General features: G+C 42.6%; 1 protein-coding gene across 6 annotated transcripts in view; it reads right to left on the bottom strand.

Moving 5' to 3' along the window:
* The window catches only part of TGFBR1 (transforming growth factor beta receptor 1), a 74085-nt gene extending 57605 nt beyond the window's left edge, over positions 1-16480 (bottom strand). For 2 of the 6 annotated variants that reach the window (XM_022600272.2, XM_089912580.1), the window contains exon 1: positions 16309-16476. In XM_022600272.2, coding sequence (XP_022455980.1) covers positions 16309-16393 — 85 coding nt within the window. In that variant the 5' untranslated portion in view covers positions 16394-16476. Of the gene's footprint in view, positions 1-16308 lie in introns of all 6 variants that reach the window. The other 4 variants (XM_089912581.1, XM_089912582.1, XM_089912579.1 and 1 more) reach the window with 4 other exon arrangements.
* Positions 16481-19721: the final 3241 nt, after the last annotated feature.

Here is a 19721-nt window from a genome sequence, read left to right as displayed (position 1 = left end):
CAGCAACAAATAGAAAGCACAAATTATAAAATATTATCATTCACAAAAGCATCCCCCAAAATCAAATGTCTAGGAATAAATCTAACAAACAACAACATGTAAGACCTTTACAGCGAAAGCTTCAAAACAATACTTGATAGACATTATGAAAAATATAAAATAAAATGTATTTATCTATAAATGGAGAAACATGCCAGCCTCCTCACTGGATGGTTCAATACTGTAAAAATGTCAATATTCTGCAAAGTGATCTGTACATTCAACAAAATCAAATCAAAATCCTACAGGTTGGGTTGTGTGTATGTGTGTGTGTGTGTGTGTGTGTGTGAACTGACAAGGTGACTCTAAAATTTATGTGGAAAAACATCCCAAGAACAGCCAAAGCAATCTTCAAAAACAATGCTTTTGGAAAACCTAACTACTAGATATCAAGACCCATTATAACATTATAATACTAAGACAGTGTGGTATTGGCACAATGGCAAATAGACCAATGAAATAGAATAGAGATTCCAGAAACAGACTCACATATACAACTACTTGATTTATAGTACACGTGACAACACAGTGTACTAGGAAAAGGAAGGTGTTACCAACAAATAGTGCTGGGTCAACTGGGCATACATATTTTTAAAATGAAAAAAATAAAATAAAATCTCGTACCATAATCAAAAATCAACTCCAAATGGACTGTGCATCTCAAAGTGAAAGGTAAAACAAGAAGCCTTTTAGATGAAAACACAGAAAAACATTGTCAAGACATTGAATCTGGAAATATTAATCAAATGGCATTCAAAAAGCACTAACCTTAAAGAGAAAAAAACTGAAATTGGACATTAAAATACATTACAATTCAACAAAAAGACACCATTCTCCTTTGCCATTTTTCTATCCATGTCTTTCTGTTTTAGATTTACCAAATATTTGTCTATTTTAATAATGTGTTTACAAAGAACTGATTTGGGGTTCTATGTATCATATCTGTTTTTCTTAATTTGTTTCTAAATCCTTATTTTCTTTGTATTTACTTGGTCTATGGCTTGATTTTGAATCTTCTTACTTTCAGATTTTCCTTTGGGTACTCCTTCAGCAAAACTCCCACTAGGTTTGATATGCTCTTGTTCATTTCTAAATGGCTCGTAATTTACAACTGTAACTTCTTCTTTAACCTGAGGATTATTTAGAAGAATAATCTTACATTTCCAAGTAGATACATTTTTTATTTTGGTTTTTTTTTTTGGTTGTTGTTAATTTTTAATCTGACCTTTCTTTATAGACTTCCAAATCATCAATTTCCTGGAAAATTGCAGAATTATTTTGCAAAAATATTATTCATGATTATGAAATTGGAATACATTATTTATTATTATGTTATTCAAGCACTGCTTTCTTAATCTACAAACAGTGAAATTATCAATGTCTTCTTGTATTTTTAACAATTCTGGCCTTACATATTTTGACAATATTTTATTAGTTGCATAAAGATTCATGACATGTCTTAAGAGATGGTACCTCTTATCAAAATAAAATATTAATACATCTCTTTCTTCCCTTTAATGCTATTGTAGTTTGAATTTTATTTTGTCAGGTACTAATCTTATCATACCTACTTTTTTCTGGGTCAGATTTGCCTTTTTCTATTCCACTCTTTCAACCTTTGATGTCACTTTAAGTGTCTCTTGAAAAACTTTGTTAGATTGCAGGCCTCTGTGTCTGTATTAATCCTATCTAAGAATCTGTCTTTTCAACAGGGGAATTCAATCCTTCATATTTACTAAGCACTCATGGATTTATAACTGCCATATATTTACGATTAATTTTTTTAACTTAGATTTATTTTGATCAAAGTTGTATATGTATAGAGTCTAAGGTGTCAAATAGTTCTCCAAGACTGTTACCAAAAAAAAAAAAAAAAGGTAACAACTCCTGAACAATCAACCCTTCCTATTTCCCGCTCCACAGAAGCAATCACATTTTCTACTCTTAATTGAGTCTCTTGGTATTTAGCTTTATGTCATTCCCACCCCTTTGCAAAACAAAGGAAAAAATAACAGAATTTAGCCAAAAGGAAGATGATAGATACTGTTAGAAATCTGAGACTTGGTGAACCACAACTTACACAGGCTATAACCTTCTTGCCTTCCCTAGTCTGAAATGGTCATCTCCCTTGTCAAATAAAAAGTCAAAGAAAGCAGTTCAATTCTAGTTACAGTCTCCTAGAGAAACCTGAACTAAACCAAGCAAGGACAGAAAAGCCCACTCAAAATGAGAGGCTTTTATAATAGTTATATTGCTACAATATTTCTAACCTTTGAATCCATGGCCTCCCTTGGGGCATGAGGATGCAAGCAGCTAGGGCTGTCTGAACTCCTTTGAGGAACACTACCCTTTTAAGACTAAACTATGTGTATATAAAAACTGGAGCTTGGGGATGTACTGTAATCAACCGAAAAGTTTTCAGACCTCAAAATCTAGATGTCCCAAGACTTAGCATTAGGAATTCAGCTTTCAAATTACTAGTACCATTTTGGTTACTGAAGAAGGCCTCTAGCAGGGGCTTGGTTAGAGTCTGCTAAGGCTTGATGTTACTTATCCTTTGGAGAATAGAAGATACAGCACAGAATTATGTTGTACAGAATTATGCAGCATGTGTATATGGTGGCACAGAGTTATGATGTCTATACATAAGTTAATAGTTATTAAGCCCTAGCTATGGTTTATAATGGTTCATAGGTGATTATACTCATTTGCTTCATGAGACTTTTTTTTCCCTGTTCCAGGATCTCTAAGCTAAATTAGATGCAAGGACCCAATTGCTTAGAGCAACTATTTCCTTAGGGCACACCATCTGTTTGCAATGCACAGCTAATTCTGAGTCTGCTGACCCTTGAAGAGTATCCCCTAAGATTTCTGCCTGAGTCCTAAAACCCAATTTATTGAAACTCCCTCCTTCGCCTTCTCCCATCATAAGGCAAGGGTAGGCTGGATCTGACAAAACTTAAGTGATATATAAGAAAGGGCGGAAAGGCCCCAGCTAAAAGAATATTTATGGGGCCACGTTTTTGTTTTTGTTTTGTTTTTAAAGGATAAGGTGGAAGAAACAATTGTGATCTTGGGGAGAAAGATTATATAAAAATAGAAATACTCAAGATTATAAAGCCATTAAAAATAAGAAGGAAAAGAACAAAAGTAAAATTTACCACGGAAAGGGAGAAAGCAAAACAATAGAAAGAAAAAAAATAGAGCCTTTGTTCATAGGAAAGTCACCTATAGTGCTAATTGTGTTAATTGGCTTGTTTGTTGGTGAGTAGGGAATTTCAAATTTGCAATGCACAACTATCACTTGTAATTTAAAAAAAGGATAGAGAAAAGAAAGAAAAGGACAGAAAAACTTGAAACAGACCTGTGGTTCTCAATCCCTGGAGAATGTCAAGGAAAGGGCCTAGAATGTGCATGCCAGAGGGCTCTGGACCCCCAGTTGTTTTATTTCCTTTGGCTGTAGCAAGTACCGCTGGTTGGTCTGTGTTCAAAGAAATCAGTAATAGAAACATCTGGGGTGAGGAGATGGTATAGAATTTTTTTTAGTCCCCCCCCAACATTATATTATGAACATTTTCAAACATTCAGAAAAATTGACAGAAATGTGAACACCTCTATAACCACCATTTAAATTCCATAACTGCTACTATTTTGCTATACTGATTTTATCATTATGTATCCATCTATGCATCCATCTGTTAGGGTCTGATTTGATAGTATTTAAAGAAATCTTCCACAAAGTTAGGTGATTTTAAAAACATCATTCTCCCTAATGGAGGCCTGAGTCAGAAAAGGGATTCTAAATAAAATCGTGAGGAGGGAGTGGATTCCTGTTCAGTCATTAGCTGAATTATTATCCTGAAATTATCCTGCTTATCCTGAAATACCACGTAATGTCTGAGCTCCATTTTCCTAACTTATAAAGTTAGAGAAAATGATAATCACGGTCTCATGGTCCTTTCTAGTCTAAAAATTCTATGATTCTATAAAAAACAATTTTCTTAATAACAATCATTTACTTCATGTTTTCTATGTGCCAGGAAGTATGCTCCAAGTTTAGGAGCATAAACTCATTTAATCTTCACAGGTTCCTTAAAATTTCTGAGATACCACACTCATGAAAACTGTCACCTGTTTTAGCAGCATGTGGCCAGCCTGACCTATTTCCAGTTGCGCTTCCTCTCCACATGCTCAGTGCTCTTTACTAGCATCAACTATACACTTCTCTGGTGGAACCAGCTGGAACTAGCAATCAGAAATTAGCTTTCCTCATTGAGAAACAAGAGCAAACTCTATCCCTGGTCTGTAATTTTTTCCCCAAATGTGAAATGAGATAAAATAGCTAAAACTACTTTAACTTGTTTATTTTGGTAAAATAATTACATATAATTATTGTTGAAGGAAATCTACAATACACAATCTTGGTGTTTTTATTCAAATCTGTTGTACACTGAATAACAAAATTAAAATGTCAGTTTTTCAACTGGAGAAAGTACTCAAATCAATAGCCATGTGCTAAACAAAGAGACTCAATTAGAGCACATTATAGTTTGGTTTGGGAATGAATACATCAAGAAAAAAAAAAGCCCCATACACATACTGTGTGTGTGTGTGTGTGTGTGTGTGAGAGAGAGAGAGAGAGAGAGAGAGAGAGGAGAGAGAGAGAGGAGAGAGAGAGGAGAGAGAGAGGAGAGAGAGAGGAGAGAGAGAGGAGAGAGGGAGGGAGGGAGGGGGAGGGGGAGAGGGAGAGAGAGAGAGAGAGAGAGAGAGAGAGAGAGAGAGAGAGAGAGAGAGAGAGAGAGAGAGAGAGGGTAAGAGTTTGTGTGTTTGTATAAATGAAAAGCCACTGTTATTGCTTTTATCTCTATATTCCTCTTCAGGTTTATCTCCTCTATGTTCAGTGCTCTGAAATATGTATATTAGTCCTTATTTCTAGTAAAAAAAAAATTTGTCTTTGCTTTTCTGCATGGGAGCTATTTGTTATTTCCATACATATTTAAAGATCTTATATTGTAGAAATGTAACAGGATGCCTGCACAAGGTGTCCTAGAACTATAAATATACACTATTATGCAATCAGTGAGGTTCACACCTCGGAAATCTAGATGGAATGGTTATCCTGAAGCAAGTGAACAAAAATAAGGAGGTTCAGCCTGTTGATTAGAACAAGGAAACACTGGAACAGGCCTAAAGTAACTCTGCAACTGCAGAATATGCAAGGCAAGTGAATTCATTCAAGTCATGGAGAGTGATAAACCCAAATTCTTCACTTTTTTCCCAATGCCCCTTATACAAAGATTTCGATAATAGATTCTGCTCAAGAGCAGAGAGAAACTTGTTTTCCCCAGTGAAATAAGCATGTCTCTAACCAAAGAATGTCCTTTATGGTAACATACGTGGGTATCTTTCATATGAATATTGGGTTACTATACAACCAACATATATAGGGCCATGCTCTCTAGGTAAGTGCAGTCTCTCCTAAAGGAAGTCATCATTCCCATAATTCATCACCCAGAAAGGAGGCAGTTCTTCAAACAGGAAACCCAAGCAAAGACACACTCTGGACCTTGCTGAGCTGGGCCTGTGGGAAAAGAGGTAGATGTCTGGCTCAGTTCACTTGGTGGCAGTATTCAGACTCTGTCTGCCAAATGGAGACAGGCCAAAAGATAAGGACCTGAAGACAGAGTCTTTGTAAACCAGAATGAATAGTTTTATGTTGCTTTCTATCCATAGCTTTTAGGATAGCTTGATTTAAACATTCCAGCCTTATATCAGATGTTCCACTGGCATTAAGGTAAAACTAGTGTGTCCTTAGAGTACAGAATAAAAATGGTAGCAGCAGCACTAAACTGAATCCTCAAACATATTAAAGAGGAAGGCTGAGAACAAGAATCAGGGCTGCCAGGTCCTGGAACTCTTTTAACACTTGGAAATTCTCCCTGCATTGCAGTCTTCGTGTTTGGGGGCTCCATTTTATTAAGGAAGGTGGCAGCCTCCTCATGTGTTCTCAACAACAGGCAATGAGATCTATGCAAACTCTCAGGGTTCCCTTATTGCCCTCAATCCTGGAAAACTCAAAGTTAATTATTGTGCTCAACTACTAAAGCTTTCCTCAGGTAAAAGTTATAGCTAATTTTTCTCTTTCTTTTCCTCTTTTACTTATTGGTTCTTATCCTTCTGATCACTAGTTTTGGTCTTACTGCATATATTTTTATTTCAAGCGTCCTAAATTCTTTTATAGAAAACGGCCAGAGGACAAGCCAAGCACTGAATAAATTTTTCCCATACAATAAGATAAAGTTATAAAACAGTGCTCATCTTGAAGCCGTGAATGCTAGGGAAGTTGAGAGCCTGTATGCTGGCTAAAAACAATGAGCAAGGAAGCCTGGACTACACCTGTAAGTACAGAATTCTGGGACAGAAGAAGAGCTTGGAGATAATCAATTCCATACTCTCACCTAATGCAAGAAATGTGTTCTACAACTTCTTGGACAGAAGGTTATCTCTGCCTCCCACCTCTGCCTGAATATTTCCAGTGACAGGGAACATAACACCTTATAATGTTCCACTTCATGACAGCTCCCATTGATACAAAGTCCTTTCTTACATTGAGTGAAATCTGCCTCTCAGTCTACCAATTAATCATAGTTCTTCATTACACAGACATGTATTTCCTCTTCCAAAAGGCATTCCTTCACTTATTTAAATGTATGTCTCATTTATTGAATATTTATCAGTATCAGGCTATGTGCTAGGTACTCTATAAACACTACTATTGATACATATTATCTTCACAATCATCATTTAAGTTAGGTGTTATCCTCTTGCGAAAAGTGAGCCCCAGAGAGACACACCGATTAGAATCTAATGCCAGACAAAGAGACACACCGATTAGAATCTAATGCCAGACAAATACGTGGGGGCTCTTAAACCTGTTCCCATAAAGATTTTATTACACTTCTGGCAACCAAGTCACATGATTTAAATACCTTCAAAATTGGAAGGAAAACAAATAAGTTAGATCAATCCAAAGAGAAAAATAAAGATGGTCTAGAGATATGTACAAGTGCACCAGTGTTTGGTTCACAGAGAAAAACAGTAGCATGAAAAGCGTTTAACAATATTGCCATCAGGAAGCTCCAAGAGACAGTAAGGTAACACCTATTAACGTCACAACGGTGACGTGAAGCCAGTGGAGTAAATGCAGGCCTCAAACAAGAAACTCCCTCTCTTGTACCTCAACCAGGAACCAGAGCAGATTCCCAGGAAGTCAGTCATATTACTGCAGAGAAAGCAGCATAGCCTAAAGGCCAATTTCAGTAGAACCAGAAGTTCACAAATGATTCTGAACATATACTTCTTTGGCTTGGGGGTGGGGGTAGGGGTGGGTAACAAAACATGGACCTGCAACTGGGAGTGAAGAATCTAACAGTGAACTGAGCAAGGCTCCACATCTAAGCCAGGAATTCAGGATCAAAATAAATACTCCACTTAAGGTGGTTTGCGGGGCATGAGAATCCAAAAGAATGGGGTGGAAGGAAATGCTGATAATCATTTCTCTGCCTAAGGTCCTCTCCCATTCCAACCATGTTCCAGTCTTATATTGTTGCTGCCTACTGAACCATTTCACTTGCCTATCCCACTTTCACCTCAAACTCAACATGCTCAAATCAGAATTCACTTCCCTTCTATCTTTCTCTCACCAAATTCCTTACTAGTTAAAGGCATTATATAGGTATAAAAATCCTGGAGTCATTCTTTTTTTACTTCTTGGAGTCCTTCTTAACTTTTGTACTCCACCTTTTTACAGTTAAGAGCCACTGACTGCCATTGAACAAATATTTACTGAGTGCCTACGATGCACCAGGCACTTTCTTTGCACTCTAGATACACTGATTAAGAAAACAAAGGTATACACTTTCATGAAGCTTATATCCTAGTAGTTAGAGAGAAACAATAAACATAGTAAATAAGTAAATATGATAAGTAAATACTGTATTTCAGAAGGTAGTGTTAAAAAAAGAAAAAGCAGGGCTTCCCTGGTGGCGCAGTGGTTGAGAGTCAGCCTGCTGATGCAGGGGACACGGGTTCGTGCCCCGGTCTGGGAAGATCCCACGTGCCGCAGAGCAGCTGGGCCCGTGAGCAATGGCTGCTGAGCCTGTGCGTCCGGAGCCTGTGCTCTGCAATGGGAGAGGCCCGTGTACCGCAAAAAAAAAAAAAAGAAAGAAAGAAAGAAAAAGCAAAGCAAGGTAATGACAATTACAAAAGGGTGGTCAGGGTAAGCCTCTTTGAGAGAAAGGTGACATGTGAGCAAAGACATAGAAGAGGTGAGGGAGGAAGCCAAGAGCCTGCAGGCAAGGCAACAGCCATGCAAAGGCATGACTACCAGCTCCTCCTATTTCTTTAAAATGTCACAGAGCCACCCATTCACTCCATTCCCAAGGCCATCATACCTACTCCAAAAACTCCTAGGTAGCCACCCTACTCCATTTCCTCTGTGGTGCAGTTAAACATTCTTTTTTTTTTTTTTTCTTTTGCTGTACGCGGGCCTCTCACCGTTGTGGCCTCTCCCGTTGCGGAGCACAGGCTCCGGATGCGCAGGCTCAGCGGCCATGGCTCACGGGCCCAGCCGCATGTGGGATCTTCCCGGACCGGGGCACGAACCCGCGTCCCCTGCATCGGCAGGCGGACTCTCAACCACTGCGCCACCAGGGAAGCCCCAGTTAAACATTCTTTTTCCTGATTTTCAAGGTTCATAATTCTCTGAGCCCACCCTTTAAATCATGAACTTCCATTCCTCCCCTTAAAATTTTTAAACTTAGCATGCTCCTTCTTCACTCACATCATCCTCCCCTACCTAGGAGTACTTTCCCTCTGCCCCTCATCCTCTCTAAACCCTACCTATTCTGCAAGGCACAAGATCAAGTCCTATCACCTCTAGAGAGCAATCCCTGTGGTTGCTATTACTGAATCTGTATTCATATTTCCCCAGCATCATACTCCTTGAAAGCAAGTGTGGGTCTTTTTCTATACCTCCCACTGAGTTGACCATTACTAAATATTTGCTAAGATTAAATGAGCTATTTCTTCTACAAGCCAAAGCTCTGCCATCTTAAAAACATATTTATTAGCTTTGATAAACTATTGAGACAGAATGATTAAAGAATGATTATATTATACAAAAAAATGCAAAGGGGATAGAATAAGCCAAAATGTTAACGATGGACAATGATAGCTTTTTTCTCTTCTCTGATTCAAATTTTCAGGTCTGTGCCTATGTTAATTTGAGAAGCAAAGAGTCTGCTATGAATATAAATCAACACAAATAGTGAGGGATCAACCATCATTAGAATCATTGGAGAGATTCGAATTACCTAAAAATATAACGTCAAAGAAAGACTGCAAGCATCTGAGTAAGCTGCAGTTGCAAAGATGCAAACTGTAATAAAGACAAGCTGAAGCATATTCTCATGGTGAAGGAAAGAAGGAAGGAAGGAAGGAAAGAAGGGAGGGAGGGAGGAAGGAAGGAAGAAAACCTTCCTGACAAAATGAGCATTATAAGATATTTACTGTGTATGAAAGCAGCATGATGTAGAGGAAAGAGTACACACTCTGCAAAGGTTAAACACAGGCTCCACCATTCATTAACATCATGACCTCAGTTTCCTGGTCTGTAAAATGGAAACACAGAAGCTCTTCTATTTACAAACTTTCATAGGAACAAACTAAGTTCCAATCTGAGCAAACTCCTGACAACTCTGCCTACCCAGGCTGATGGAGTTAATGGTAATGCACAATGGTAATGCACAATCATTTGAGTCTCAGTGGTTGGACTACTGTTAGTCACTATCTGTTCCATCTGAAGCAGTGTCTTCCTTTTACAAATGTATTTATGATTAAAATATGAACGACAGGGCTTCCCTGGTGGCGCAGTGGTTGAGAATCCTCCTGCCGATGCAGGGGACACGGGTTCGTGCCCCGGTCTGGGAAGATCCCACATGCCGCAGAGAGGCTGGGCCCGTGAGCCATGGCCGCTGAGCCTGCGCGTCCGGAGCCTGTGCTCCGCAACGGGAGAGGCCACAACAGTGAGAGGCCCGCGTACCGCAAAAAAATCAATTAATTAATTAATTAATTTAAAAAAAAAAAAGAGTCTTTTGGAAATTAACTGGTACAAAAGAAGCTTTTGTACTATTACACAACTATCATCCAAGGCTGGTTATGCGAATTAAATGAGACAAGGCAGGTAGAATTCCTAGCACATTCTTAAAATATATTCCTTACAGACTGATAAAATGATGCAAGGACCACTGAACCTTCACAGAAATGTCAAAGCAACCTGTGTGTACATCCTGCAAGTCATAATATTTTTGTTATAAATCATTCTGTATCATGTATATTGCTCTCAGATTGCCAAAATGAAGGAGCAGCTTTACAAAAGGCCAGATCTGATCTATAAAATTTGACCCATAAAACCAATCAGACTTACTCTGCCTAGTGTTTGAGAAAGTGTCTAAGGCAAAAAGCCTACAAGTCAATCAATCGTTAAGTTCACATGTAAAAAGGGTAACCATAAGAAACTTACTTGCAGTTTTGGACTAAAACTGTACAGCTAAACCTGGATCTAATTCAGCGTAGCAGCAAATCTTAATGTTTATGGAAACTGCTTAGATTTGATATTGAGAAAATTACATTAAGTAATGCATTAAATATTATCCTAAGTATTGCAGTTAGGCTGGGTCAAGACAGACTATAAATTTTGAGAAGATTCCAAAAGTTTTTTTCAGCCAGTTCTATGTAACAAGACATGAAAATTCCTGAGAAACATGCCAGCATCTGCTGTCAATTCCAGAACCAGGAAGCGAAGATGTGACCCAATCACATGGTATCAAACCAGCGTCCATCTGTTCAGAAAAAGTTGCATTATGCAAGCCATGACCAAGAAAGAACAGCAAAAGGCATGAGGTTTTTTGACATGTGCAGGGGATTCTGTGGTTTGAAAAGACATGTTCTCATATCAAAAGGGCCATCCATAGGATACTGGCATTTTCAAAACCCACTTCATTAGACATGAACATATCTGATACAATACAACTGTACTAAAGAACAGCATTGAGTTCAGGCAACTGTTTCAATTAGGCCTAGGAGAAGCTGTCAACAAAAGTCTTCACAGGAGCATCCTTCACCACAGGAACAAGATTTATCTCCTTCTTCATTATTTTGAACATGTTCGTTCCCCATTTAATTTCTTTTTTTTAATTAATTAATTTATTTATTTATTTTTGGCTGTGCTGGGTCTTCGTTGCTGTGCCAGGGCTTTCTCTAGTTGCTGTGAGCAGGGTCTACTCTTCGTTGTGGTGCAAGGGCTTCTCATTAAGGTGGCTTCTCTTGTTGAGGAGCATGGGCTTCAGTAGTTGTGGCTCACGGGCTCTAGAGCACAGGCTCAGTAGTTGTGGTGCACGGGCTTAGTTGCTCCACGGCATGTGGGATCCTCCCGGACCAGGGCTCGAACCCGTGTCCCCTGCATTGGCAGGTGGATTCTTAACCCCTGTGCCACCAGGGAAGTTCCTCCCCATTTAATTTCAACAACAAAGTAGATCATCTAAAATTCTAAACCTAACCATGTGCTACAAGGCCTTTCGATTACATCCCACTTCAATTAAACCAAAATTTCCAAACTACTATAAGCCTACTTTTCTCAATCAATAAGCACTACACGGGCTTCCCTGCGTGGTTGAGAGTCTACCTGCCGATGCAGGGGACGCAGGTTCGTGCCCCAGTCCGGGAGGATCCCACATGCCGCAGAGCGGCTGGGCCCGTGAGCCATGGCCGCTGAGCCTGCGCATCCGGAGCCTGTGCTCCGCAATGGGAGAGGCCATAACAGTGAGAGGCCCGCGTACCGCAAAAAAAAAAAAAAAAAAAAAAAAGCACTACACCAGGCCCTTTTTTCAGCAGTATAAAAAAGGTACTGACCTTCTTTTGAGGACTTTATAACCTACAATTATTCCCCCTCCCTCCCACTTTCAGAACTCACTTTTCTTAAGCTCTGTGAAATTCAAGATAACTTCACTTAGGTAAGTCACTCCATTAACTCTGTTCCTCCCCCTCTCCAAATCCTTCACATTTTAAACTGCCATATAGGACACAAGATCTAGAATCAGAAAAGCCAAAGTTCCTGTCCTGGTTCTGCCCAACCCTGAGAAATTCACCTAACCTCTAGAGTTATGCTTTTCCATCTGTAAACTCAGTGATTTATGACTTTCAACATTTGAATGCCTAGCCCTGGTGGGCATCCCATTATATTACTCATCCCACTTAGATTACCTTTCTGTTTCCAGTCACATATTAGAGAATTTTTAGAATTTGGCAAAAAATAGCAGTGGTTAATATATCCAAACCCCACATTTCAGAATAAGGAAATTAACTCTATAAAGAGTAACTTGCCAGCCAGACAATAGAAGCTTTTGCTTCCTGCCCTAGGGGAGCTAGGGGACACAGCTTACAAAGAGAGAGCTTAACACTCATCAAATCCCCCTCTCTGCCCAACTGAATTCTAGCCACCCTTCAAAGTCAGTTTAAGTCCTAAAGTGTCCAGGAAGCCTCCCCCAGTCACTTCAGTCTAGAATACTCACTTCCCTCTTTGAATACTGATGCCTCTCTGCAGGGGTGATATTAAAAGTATTAACAACTAGAACCCCAGTGGTACCAACCAATCAGAAAGAATGTCTAACCAATCAAAACACACATGGCCCAGTGGGAATTGCTGGTTGAACATCAGCCCTCCTATTAATAACAATACAAAATAGCAACCTCAAATGCCAATACAATTTTCTCATTTGATCTTCACAATCTCATAAACTAGACAAAGTAGGTATCATCCCCATTTTCTGCATATCTAGAAGTTGGGGCTAATAACCAAATCTAATAACCAACTGCTTCTTTTACCACATCACATGACTTTTCCTGATTGTACACAGAATTCTCAATTTTGTATAAACTGTACTTATTAACAGTATAAACACTAAAGGAATACTCAAGTCAAACAGAATTAATTTAAACAACAAGCATTTAAGTGGAACAGAATATAAAACATAGTGCTAGGTTCTGAGACCATAAAAGAAATAAAAGGCATGATCCTTGCCCTCTGGGTACTTATAACACGTTCGAGAGTATTTTTAAGTAACAGTGCAACATGGTAGAAATAGACAACACAAAGTGTAAGTTCTATACAGTTCAGGGAAATAAAGAGTTCACAAACTAAAGCAGTATAGGAAGTCAGGACTGAGAACTTCTCTCATCATACTCCCAAAAGGGGCAAAATTAAATATGTAGTGAGAAGGCTGAAAAGTCAGGAGTGGGTGGAAAAATAGAAAACGCTGGAATCAAGGGTTTGCAGTAGTGGGATGTGAGATCTCTGGTTGGATACACAGAGACGGCCCTAATCATAAGCCTCAAGTACTGCTCTAAGCACTGAATACAAATGGGAAATCTCGTAAACCCTTTGTGGGGATGGCTGAGGAAGATTAGCTTGGCAGCAGCCCATAAAAAAGCCTAGGTGAGAGAAACTCTGGAAAGCAAATGGATTTGAGGGATAACAGGCAGAACTAAACTGATGGCTGCATATGAAGAAAGGACAAAACATTCAAGAGGCATTAATGTAAATAAGAGTTGGGTTTTAGGCATGTTTTGAAAGAAAAAGTTATGAAATGGCAGAAAGGAAGCATTCTCACACAGGATATATATGTAGCCATAGTGGTACTAAACTGTGTACCACGGACAAGGAACCAATTTCCCTAGAGAAATCTATGTTGGAGAGAGCAGAAGCTGGGCAGAGAAATACAAAACTGATGCCGAGACAATAAGGAACAACTGCAAACTCTTAAAAAGGAAGCCAAATTATAAATTTTAAAAAGCATTTGCGCTTCTTCAGAATATATGAAAGGATGAATGGAAACATCAACATAATCAAGGAGAACAGGCAGACCAATTGAGGTAGTCTAGACTTAAGCATAATAATAGCTCCTGGATTGGCTTTGTATTGTAGGCATGCCAGGGTAGTCTGTAAGCTCCTCCAGGGCATGGACTGAGCAATACTCTGTACATCTATTAAGTCCAATACTGATGCTTGAATACACGAACACTTTGTGTGCTAAGCTAGGTGGAGAAGAGTGAACTACGCTACTTGAGTTAATAGTGGTGTGGAAATGTTACTTATGCTTGATGCATAACTATATTGATTCTCCCACCTGTCCACACATTTATCTTGTCCCCCTTCTCAGGCCAATGTCAAAACTCCATTGTTTCCTCTAATGTAGGCCCAGTGTGTAGGGACTCCAAGAATGTACTAGGAGTGGTTAGGGTTTGGCACTTCCACTGCAGGGGGCACGGGTTCGGTCCCTGGTTGGGGAATTTAGATACCACTGCGTGGCAGGGCCAGAAAAAAAGAATGTACTAGGAGTCAGAAAGAAGCCAACCTGTTTTTCTAATTGTGAGGACAAAAATCTAAAAGTGAATAATAAAGATCACTATTAGAGGACTAAAAAAGAAAAATGGGCTATGCCAGACAGTGAGGTGTATATATTAAGGTGTATAGGTTTTGGAAACACTGAACCCTCAGTGTACTAACTCCAGCTCTTAATAATTGAGTACTTAGCCTCTCCACACCTCAGTTTTCTCATCTATAAAATGGGGCAGGGCTTCCCTGGTGGCGCAGTGGTTGAGAATCTGCCTGCCAATGCAGCGGACACGGGTTCGAGCCCTGGTCTGGGAAGATCCCACATGCCGCGGAGCAACTAGGCCCGTGAGCCACAACTACTGAGCCTGCGCGTCTGGAGCTTGTGCTCCACAACAAGAGAGGTCGCGACAGTGAGAGGCCCGCGCACCGCGATGAAGAGTGGCCCCCGCTCGCCGCAACTAGAGAAAGCCCTCGCACAGAAACGAAGAACCAACACAGACATAAATAAATAAATAAATAAAATGGGGCAAATGCCACATAGCCCTAAGGGTTTAGTTGTGAGGATTAGATAATGTACTTTGGTGTACTTTATGCATCTACATCATAGTAAGCTCTTAAAAGACAGTAGCTATTAATAATAATTGGCACCCTAAGTCTTGAACTTTTTGTTTTAAAAACATTTGGTGTTCAATTACAGACACAGAAACGTACTTTCACTTTATCTTAGTTGCTTACACTAAGGCTCTATATTTCAGTTTCTAGTACTATAACCTGGATGCTAACAAAGTTTTTCACTTCTCCTTCCGCGAGGTAGGTGACGACCACATACCCCATCCTAATTTAACATTTTGGAAAACGCAGGAAACATTCCCTCGAAAACCAGCTACACAGACGACTGATTCAAACTACTGTCACTCAAGAAATGGAACATCTCTAGCGATGTTCCTTCGAGGAAATAAAAGCGTTTGATCAATTCAGAGTCATTTCCATTCAAACATTCCAAACCCCCGCAGAGTGAGCAAACGTTCAAGTTTCTACTACGAAAACAATCTGTAGCCTCTGGTTACTGGATTCACTTCAACACTTCCCCAGAAGCACGAAAGAAGAAGCACTCCGCACATGTTAGTGCCTCCTTGTCCTCACACAAAGCTTCACAGTAGCTCCCCTTCCAAAGCCACCCCTGGCTGGAGAAGCGGCCCCTCTCGGCGGGGTCAGGCCGGCGCCAAAGGCCAGGGCGGCCCTGCTGACCCGGGGGTCTCTGCCACACATCCCCCCCTCCCACTGCTAGGGGAGGCCCTGGAGGCTCAGAGCTCACACCCTGCCCTGGAAGCCTCCTCGGACCCCAATCCCTCCCGGGACCCCGGAGCCTGGAGCACCTACTCGTTCGGGGTGCGGTGCCCGGGACAACGCCACACAGCGCCCCGAGGGGAATGGGGAGCAGTCCCAGCTCTGCCGGTCCCGGCCAGCCTCACACCCTCCGGCCGTCGGCCCGCGCCCACTCGCTCCCCAGAGGGCAGCCCCCGACCCCGGACGGCTTCGCCCGACGCCACTTCCCCCGGAGAGCCGGCAGCCGGGGCGGCCGCGGGCTGCCGGGCAAGTCCACCCGCGCTCGGACCCAGGCCCTAGCCCCGCCTCCGCTCCCCACCCGCGGCTAGCGTGGCGGCGGCCCGAGCAGGAAAGCCCGGCCCCGGCCCAGGCGCCGCCACCTGCGCCCCCGGCCCCGCGCCATGTTTGAGAAAGAGAAGGAGCGAGCCAGAGGCCGGGCCCGGTCCGCGCGCCCCGAAGCCGCCCGCCAGTCCCGCCGCGCCGCCGCTCACCCGTCACCTCCGGGACCAGCGTTGCCACCGCCGCCAGCACGAGGAGGAGCAGCCGGGGACGCGGAGCAGCGGCCGCCGCCTCCATGGTCCCGCCGCCACCGCCTGTGGCCCGGCCCGGCCCGGCAGCCGCCTCGCCTCAGCAAACCTCGCCTCGCCCCACCTCCCCCGCCGCCGCGGCGGCCTCGCTTCGGCCCTTTGTAACTGCTCCGGGGCTGCGCGTCCATTGGCTGCCGGGCTCCCGCCGGCCCCGCCTCCCCGCCGTCTGCGAACAGCCGAGAGGGACCCAACCCAGAGCCCCGCCTACGGGCCCTCTGGGCAGCCAATCCAGAGCCGCGGGCGCCTGGCCGCTGGCCACGCCCTCAGACTCCCCGCTGGGGGGACCCGCCAGACCCCTGCAGCTGTGGAAGCCGCTGGGAGTTCGGAGAAGGCCCAGTGGGAGCAGGGTCTAGCCGGCCCCGGTACTGCCTTGCCTCCAGCCACCGAGGGCACTGGGTGTGTCTGGGACGATGGGTGTGTCTGGGTGTGAGTCGCTTTAGGAAAAGGCTGTGGCTGCTCGACGCTCTTTTCTTCTAGCCTCTTTACTTCTCACCTAAGATCTGGTACTGAGCCTGATTCCCATTCACAGCCCTGCACCATCAATACCCGACACATTCACCCAGATCCTTAGTACCTTCAGGCAGGCTTCAACTTCCACTCCCCAGATCCTCGCCTCAACTTTCAACGCCCCCGCCCCAAGATCCTACCTCAGTGCCTTTCAGATGCGACCCAGTCTCCTGTTTCCTCCCACTGTCAGCGTCCACCCCCAAACCTAGATACCCCCCCAAAAAAATTCTGAAGCAAGTCTCCAAATCCTGGCCTCAGACCTCAAATCCCGAGCTCAGACACGCCCCCGAACTGCCTCCCGCCCCTCTCCGGAACTCAGCAGAGCCAGACTGGACTCCAAACCACAATCCTTTCCTCTTGCCCCTTCCTGATTCAGGTGGGAAAGGGAAGGTTCCCACCCTCATCCCCAAAGGAGAGGCATTCCCCCTTCTTAGCACGCAGCATCCCGAGGGCGGAGGAGGAGCAGTCATTACTTTGAGCCGCCTTTGACACGCCTGCACAATAATTCTGAGGTGTCACTAGAAACCCAAATAAACTCGGCTACGTTTTCATTCTGAATTCCTAATTTACTGTGAGACGCTCCACCCACCTTTCCTCCGGGACGCCAAAACAAGCTCCAGATTTATCACTCTTCCTGTCAGACTAGTCCTCTCTTCAGACACAAACACACATGAGGAGGCTGTTACATAGAACAGAGAACATTTTCCACAGAACCTTTTAGGGAGAAAATTTTATTTTCTGTGCGATTTGAACTTGGAGTTAAAAAAACCTTAGTAACAGGAATCAGAACCAGCCTCTAGTATCGCTTTGTAAATTACTTTAGCACTACTTGGTGAGCATTTTACAACCCTGTGAAGACCTCCCTCCTGAGCATTAAAGGGGCAAGGTGGAGGTGTTGGAGCTGAGGTCTGAGACGGGCACTATTCTCCTTCTGGCTTGAACATTTACTTGAGAAATTCAGTTAACCTTTCTGCGCCTCCATTTCTTCATCTATAAAATGGAAATAATATCTATCTCCCAAGGTTAGTGAGAGGATATGTTCAGATTTGGGGGCTCCCCTTCTTCCCTTTCAAATTCTACTTCTAGGCTCTCTCTCATCGGACCCCTCACCTGCTCCTCTCCTCTGGGCAAGTAAGGGTCTGGTATACATACACTGAACCACCTAACCAGGGATGCAGCTACTGCTGGAACCAAGGTTACTGCCTGCTCTCTAGGGCTGCCTGAGACCACCAGCAGGAAGCTTTCTTCTTGCTCCCTGCAGCAGGCAGTCCAAGCCCAGGGAGCCTGTTTCTGCCAGGCTTCAGCCCCAATCTGCTTTCTCAGTTCTGGTTTCTTCAGTGGAGACCTGGTGGGCAGGTCAGGGCCTTGTGACACCTGAGGTCTCTAGACTGCTTTTTTTTGCTGCTCTGGTCTCAATATCTTGCTTAAGATAAGCCCTCAAGAGATACTGTGTGAATGAGTTCATGAATGAATGATTCATCTCAGACAAGTGATTGTTCTTCTCTCATCATTAAGTTCTTCATCTCTAAAATGGAAATATAATAGTACCTGCCCCATTTATAAATAAAAGGGATCGAATCACATGTCTTAGACCCCTTAAATGACATAATGTGTCTGAATAGTGTCTGGAACATGGTAAATATTTAGTAACGTCATTTCCTTTGCCCATCCCCTTCCAGCTTTGTGTGATTCTAATCAGCGTTCACATTCACAGTAATCCATGCCTTTGCCTTACAGAGCCTCAATTAATCAGATATCTTCTATGACATACTTCCAGGTTCTTCACATTTCCATGGAATTGAGCATATTCATTAGGAAACTAAGGAACAGGAAGGAGAAACAGACTATTTTTAAATTTTATTTTCCTGATATTTGGAGGAAATTTCCATGAGCCACTGATCTATAAATAAACTACATTAGAATGGAGCAATACATTATACGTTTATAATCATGGTTCTCCAATTTAAAATGTCTCCAAATTACTAGGGGAGCTTTTAATTTTTTAATTTTTAAATTTTTATTCATTTATTTATTTTTTGGCTGCACTGGTTCTTCATTGCTGCATGCGGGCTTCCTCTAGCTGCGGGAGCGGGGGCTACTCTTTGTTGTGGTGCGTGGGCTTCTCATTGCTGTGCCTTCTCTTGTTGTGGAGCACAGGCTCTAGACACGCGGGCTTCAGTAGCTGTGGCGAGTAGGCTCAGTAGTTGTGGCGCACGGGCTTAGTTGCTCCGCGGCATGTGGGATCTTCCCGGACCAAGGCTCTAACCCGTGTCCCCTGCATTGGCAGGCGGATTCTTAACCACTACGTCATGCCACCGGGGAGGTCTCTAGGGGAGCTTTTTAAAACGCAGATTCCTGGTGTCAGCCCTAGAGAGTCTGCTCCAGTTCATCTGAAGGAGGTCCAGGAGTCTGCGTATGTAATAAACACCCCCAGGGGAAGTGTCACCAGGTCATGCTTTAAAAGACACTTCGTTTAGGAAGTGTGACCTTAAAACTCAGTAAATAAAAATGCATGTGTTTATTTCACCTTTTGGAAAGGAATGGGCAATCAAAGGAAGCCTCTGGCTTTGGAGGTCTGCAGGCCCTAGTTGGAATTCTGGCTCTGCCATTTACTAGATGTGGGATCTGTGCACCCTACTTGATCTCTCTGAGATTTCACATCCCCGGTGTAAACTGGGATAATGACACTCATATATTTGTTGTAAGGTCTAAATGTGCTCTTGCACGTGAAGAATCTATCATAAACGTTAATTCCCTTCACAGTCTCTATAGGCCCTCAAAAATGTATAGTTTGTTTACTCCAACGTCGT

This window comes from Delphinapterus leucas, chromosome 6 (assembly GCF_059928025.1).
Source record: "Delphinapterus leucas isolate spDelLeu-1000000601 "Yukka" chromosome 6, BTC_Dleu_Yukka2, whole genome shotgun sequence".
NCBI classification, from domain to species: Eukaryota; Metazoa; Chordata; class Mammalia; order Artiodactyla; family Monodontidae; genus Delphinapterus; species Delphinapterus leucas.
This window is presented reverse-complemented; position numbering and strand designations above follow the sequence as displayed.